At 38.0% G+C, this 6,106-nt stretch overlaps 1 protein-coding gene across 6 annotated transcripts in view; it reads left to right on the top strand.

Moving 5' to 3' along the window:
• The window catches only part of RBKS (ribokinase), a 98,725-nt gene that overhangs the window by 26,330 nt on the left and 66,289 nt on the right, over positions 1 to 6,106 (top strand). For all 6 annotated transcript variants that reach the window (XR_001830142.2, XM_017545675.2, XM_017545677.2 and 3 more), the window contains exon 2: positions 5,382 to 5,514. Coding sequence is in view for 5 of the 6 variants with exons in the window: in XM_017545675.2 (XP_017401164.1) it covers positions 5,382 to 5,514 (133 nt within the window). In the remaining variant the exon portion in view is untranslated. The remainder of the gene's footprint in view (positions 1 to 5,381; positions 5,515 to 6,106) is intronic.

Here is a 6,106-nt window from a genome sequence, read left to right as displayed (position 1 = left end):
TAAAGATATGGGTTAGAAATTAAAATCAGTTAAAAACTATATAAAGCATTATTTATGTTTCATTACCTTAAATAAATAACATATGTCTGCAAATGGAGGGTTAGGGAACATAGAATGAATTTTTAGTTGGAAGGTTTTTTTTTACAGAGGTGGAAATAGATGTCACTAACTTGATTTTGAAATTACTCTCAGCCTTTTAAATGTGGCATATACAAATGCTGAGAAGAACAGATATGGTTGAAGAATACAGACAGTAAACATAATAAATTAACGTAATGAATTTTAATTGGATAATAACTAATAGTACAATCTCCTATTATAGAGCCTTCTGTTGTCAGAAGCTTGCAGCCAAAAGGAGAAAAGATCAAAAGCCAAAAAGCAACACATTTGGTGACTTTTGGCTGAAGTCAATATTAGTGTGACCTCTTTGGTTGAAAGACTTCTCATCCCCATTTCACCGGGTCATTCCTTCCTTTGGTTTGAATAATCTCTGAGAATCGGTAAAAACCACATCATTGTCAAGAAGTTAAAAGCAATTGATAAGTTGTTCTGGTAACACCTGTCAGAGAATTAACTCAGAGCACAAAACCCAGGTATTTAAGGAGTTGACAAGTATTATTAAACCTGTTTTGCAAGAAAAGCAGCTGGTTCAAAGAGGGAAAAGCTGTCAAAAGTAATACAATCAGTAAGGCTCAGGCCTCCTGCCTGACACACCCAGGCTCTAACCACGTGGCCTCTCATGGCAGGGAAGACTGGGGCCATGTATGAACATTTATCACTGTTCCTTTCAGTTCTAACTAAAGATGTTGCAGCATTTTTAAAGCTATGAATTTGTTTTAGATTCAAATATATTTCTTAGGCATGGTTTTCTCTGTTCAGGTTTTCTCCCTCATTCAGAAATTTACACTATTTTTACCTTTAAATGGTATAACAATGTATTTCTACTAATACTGTTTCCTTTTTAATTTGAGCAATTCAATTATTCTGTCTCTGACACTCTGCTAAACCTCTTTTTTTTTTCTTTAATTAGAACAAATCATAGTAATGCTTTCATCCCAGGAGATGGTGCTTTGTGCAGGTGCTTTCTTGAACCTGAACATAATTTCATGATTTCAATAAGAAAGATAGGAAAGTGTAATTCAAAGTAAATTAGGATTTATAATTCAGAAATAATGCTGCCTGTTTGTAACTAACTTTCTAGTTGCTCTGTCCCTCTTCAGTTTATTTACTTTAAAAATAAAAATAAATCAGCCATAAACTGTCTTAGTCTGGGTTTAACAGAAACCAGAGCATAAGACAGAGGCTTAAATGCACTTACTTGGTTAGCACTATAATCCAGGAGTCAAAAGCAGGGGACAGGGAAGAAGGAAGAGCCTATACAACTTGACATTGTCAAGTTGGCCACTGGCTGCTCAGTCCTTCAGGACAGCCTGAGAAGACAGAATCCCAGGTGTGGGACAAGAGCAGCATTGAGTAAGACTCTGTTAGGTGACACCTGCAAGAAGCCAGCTGGTACCCATGAAGAACTGGTGACTAGTAAATGAGGCAGAGAGGCCACATGAATCTGAAGCAGGGACAAGTGGTATCGCATGATACACTAAATTATTCTTGTGTTTATTTATGTGCATAAGAATATAAAGTAAAATATGAACTTCTACTCCCCACCCTTCTTTGTGAATACCTGTCATTTAGCTTTTCACCTGTTATGCATGTACATGTCATGGGAGAACATATACATATATCTTTTCCTTTTAAAAAACATAAATCAGCCAGGCACAGTGGCTCACGTATGCAATCCCTACACTTTGGGAAGCCAAGGTGGGAGAATCACCTGAGCCCAGAAGTTCAAGATCATCCTGGGCAACATGGTAAAAACCTGTCTCTACAAAAAGATACAAAAGATTAGCCGGGGTGGTAGTGCACACCTGTGGTCCCAGCTACCTGGGAGGCTGACGTGGGATGATCATCTGAGCCTAGGAAGTTGAGGCTGCAATGAACCATCTTTGTGTTGCACTTCAGCCTTAGTAACAGAGCAGACCCTGTCTGAAAAAAAAAAGAGAGAATCAGACCAGGCACAGTGGCTCATACCTGTAATCCCAACACTTTGGGAGGCCAAGGCAGCTGAATCAGGAGTTTAAGACCAGCCTGACCAATATGGTGAAACCCTGTCTCTACTGAAAATACAAAAAAAAAATAGCTGAGCGTGGTGGTGGATACCTGTAATCCCAGCTACTCAGGATTGAGGTAGGGGAATCACTTGAACCAAGGAGACAGAGGTTGCAGTGAGCTGAGTTGATCCCACTGCACTCCAGCCTGGGAGACAGAGTGAGACACCACCTCAAAAAAAACAAAAATGAATCAAACATACTGATCTCCTTATTCCGTGACATATCTTCTTCACTCATGTATTACTTGCGTCAGGGTTAGGTTAACAAGTTTGTTTTGCCTTATAGGAGGTACATCAGGAAACAATGATGAACATTAGTTGAATTAGTGCATGAATGAAGGCATATATGACTTCTAGTTACAGTTCTTGCTTGTGGAAGAGGAATGCTGCTGATACTGGGAATGCAATGGGCAAGATCTGGTAAAATATGGAGTTGTCATTGTCAGACAATTGCCCAGTCATCCCTGCCAGTCTCCCCTCTTTCCCTAATCAACACCTCCACATCTTCATTTCAGAGCAGGAATAGATGCTATATGGGGGAGACACAGAAAAGAGACAAAGAGAGGCTGGGCATGGTGGCTCATCCCTGTAATCCCAGCACTTAGGGAGACTAAGGCAGGCAGATCACTTGAGGTCAGAAGTTCGAGACCAGCCTGGCCAACATGGTGAAACCCTGTCTCTACCAAAGATACAAAAATTAGCCTGGCGTGGTGTTGCATCCCTGTAATCCCAGCTACTTAGGAGTCTAAGGCAGGAGAATCCCTTGAACCCAGGAGGTGGAGGTTGCAATGAGCCGAGATCATGCCACTGTACCCCAGCCTGGGCAACAGAGAGAGATTCCGTATTAAAAAAAAAAAGAGAGACAAAGGGAGACTCTTACAAAAATGTGTTCAGTCAGCAAATATCTGTTAACCTTATGTCCCGTGACAGACACATTGCATAAAATGGAGAACATGACAGAGTTGATCCCTGTCTTCATGCAGGGAAAGTCTACAGATGAGGGAAGAAAGAGACAAGAGAGGGGAAGAATACAAAGGAAAAAGAGGAGAAAAATTACTCAAGTAATACATGAGTGAAATACCAAAGGAGTGAAGAAGTTCAGTGATCACTGAATTAATACAGTGCTCATGTTAATATATGTTGTTTAGAAATGAGTTTAAATCCCAGCCATCTGCTCCCACATCAAACACACCTACTGTGCCCATGATTTTGCCCTTCCACCACGTACATATACATCCCAGTAATAATCTGGTGATTTTCTAAAATGAATTCTCACAGTCAATAATAAAAATTACACTTGATTCAAATCAGTGAATTGTGACCCAGATCTAAGTATAAATATAGTGGAAATCATAAGTTTCTTTCGTGACAGTCTTACTAATCAAGTTATTTGGCCTGTTTTTAGCCACATAGGATATTTTTTCTTTTTAAGGTTGCTATGAGTGTTGTTTGTAGCAGCATCAATAAGCCAAGAATTCACATAGTTACTCAATCACACAGATTACTCATCATTGCCTGTTCATAACAGAATCCTAAATGTTTAAGATTTCTAATGCAAATCAAAATCTCATCATCACTGTCATTGCTAAATTAAATGACAGGATAATAACATTACATTAAAACCATTTTTCTCTTGATTGAGTACCTTTTTCAGAAGTGAACCTTCTAGATGTATATTTTTTTCATCAGTACTATAAATGCATTTAGAATCCAAGATAAAAATAGAATTTAAAGGGGAGGAGTGGGATGTTTTCAAATTATTGATGAGGCTCTTTTGAATCTCAACCATATTTGACAGTGTACTGTTAGGGAATGGAGCAGTTCAGCTCAATTTATTGACACTTTTAGAGATATATAAAAGAGGCTAACAGGTTGAGCTTGGTCTTTATTGAAGGAATCATGTGTTCTTAGCATGAGTTATAAGTCACCCCATTGCAAACTGACCTATAGGAATTGGCATTGCTCTGTTCTAATATGAGATACTGGCTTCAGCTAAATCACAACTTACATGGGAAATTAATATAAATTTCTAACCTGCAAAAGTAGTGTAGGTTCTCAGTGGCCTTACCATTGTGAACTTCTCTCTTGACCTTTCTTTCCTATCTACAGCTAATTAACCTTTTTGGTCGCACCTACCTTCTATCTGCTCCCTCTGGCCCATGGCCCACTTCTTTTTGGCCAGCTAGCCAGTGTTTGTGCCACCTGAGTCCATTTTCTTCACTTGCCCCAAGAACTCCGCAGAACTCTTCTTTCATTTTAATCATTTCCTTCCATCCTTCAAATATTTTGTTTCTTCACACCTTCCTTCATCTTTAATAATATGAAATATGAAAATCATACCCTGGAGCAAACCTTTTATTATGTTTGCCTCACTTAATACTATCATCATTAGGTAATAGCATTATGGTAAAAATTATTGGCTGTTGAAGAATTTGATGAAGGTATGACTCAAACAAGATTGGCTACAAGATGATAATTATTAAATTATTAAATCTGGATAATCGGTGAATAAGAGTAAGGGAAGTCAGTATGCTGTTTTCTCTACTTTTATGGGTTTGAAATCTTCCATAACAAACATTTTAAAAAAACTTAGCTCTTTAGCATTCATTTTTTTTTAACAGATGCTCTTCTTGAGTGAGCACATGAAATGGTGTGGTATGCAGGATGGACTAGGACTAAAACCTGATCCTCCTCTCTGAACACCCTGCTCTTACTCTACCCATAAGTAAACAACAAAAGATTCTTTAGTACCTGGAATTGTAACTTCCCTCTTCTCCTTAGCTCTTGTACTTGATTATCAGAATCCTGGAACACTTCCTGCTTCTTGTTAAAATGACCAGATAAACCCATATAGAAATGTACATTAATTTCAGCCCATTTATTAAATCCCACTGTGAATAATGCTCTGTGCTGGTATTTGGAAAGGGAATATGAAAGAAAGGTGTTCATGAATAACCCTGATGCAGTACAGACACTAGCCACAACAGTGGGCTCTAGGAGACAGAGAGGAATTCTGTCAAGGAGACTCATTCTTGGTAATGATGCAAACTGCTAAATGTTGTCCTAAAGGAAGAGGTAATCTTCCTTGCTTCTGCTCATAGTTCTAATTGTTAAGACTATTTAGAACTCTACCATATAGGCTTCCCTCTCTTCTAAAGAAATTTGATTCCAGTTACCAATATGCCTTTTTCTTTCTCTTTTTAAATTATGATAGTCTTACTCCTCGTTTGCCAAAACCTGGAGAAACCATCCATGGACATAAGTTTTTTATTGGCTTTGGAGGGAAAGGTGCCAACCAGTGTGTCCAAGCTGCTCGGCTTGGAGCAAAGACATCCATGGTGTGTAAGGTAAGTACGAAGTATAGTGGAGAGGATTCTAGAGGTAAGAATCTGGTTTTAAGACTTCAGTTCATTGCTTTTATTTTTTTCAGCCATTTTAAAGTGAAAAATTCAGTGGCATATAATACATTCAGTGGTATTCAGTACATTCAACCACCACTTCTATCTTGTTCCAAAACTTTACCATCATTCCAAAATAAAATCCCTTACCTCTTAAGCAGTTCCTCCTTCTTCCCTCTTCCCTTTAAGACCCTGGGAACCACCAGTCTTCATTTTGTCTCTATGGATTTATCTATTGTGGACATTTTATGTAAATGGAATATATGTTATGTGACATTTTGTACCTGGCTTCTTTCACTTAAAATACTGTTTTTGAGGTACAACTACCTTGTAGCATTTATCAGTATTTCCTTCTTTTTTAGGGTTAAATACTATTCTATTCTATGAATATACCACAATTTTTTTGTTCATCAATGAATGGATTGATGGATGCTCGGGCTGTTTCCACCTTTTGTCTGTTATGAATAACATTGCTACTAACATGAATGTACATGTACTTGAGTACCTGCTTTCAATTCTTACGGAAATTCATTGTTTTTAA

This window comes from Cebus imitator, unplaced genomic scaffold (assembly GCF_001604975.1).
Source record: "Cebus imitator isolate Cc_AM_T3 unplaced genomic scaffold, Cebus_imitator-1.0 Scaffold180, whole genome shotgun sequence".
Taxonomy (NCBI): Eukaryota; Metazoa; Chordata; class Mammalia; order Primates; family Cebidae; genus Cebus; species Cebus imitator.
The sequence above is the reverse complement of the archived record's forward strand: the minus strand, read 5'-3'. Positions and strand labels throughout refer to the sequence as shown.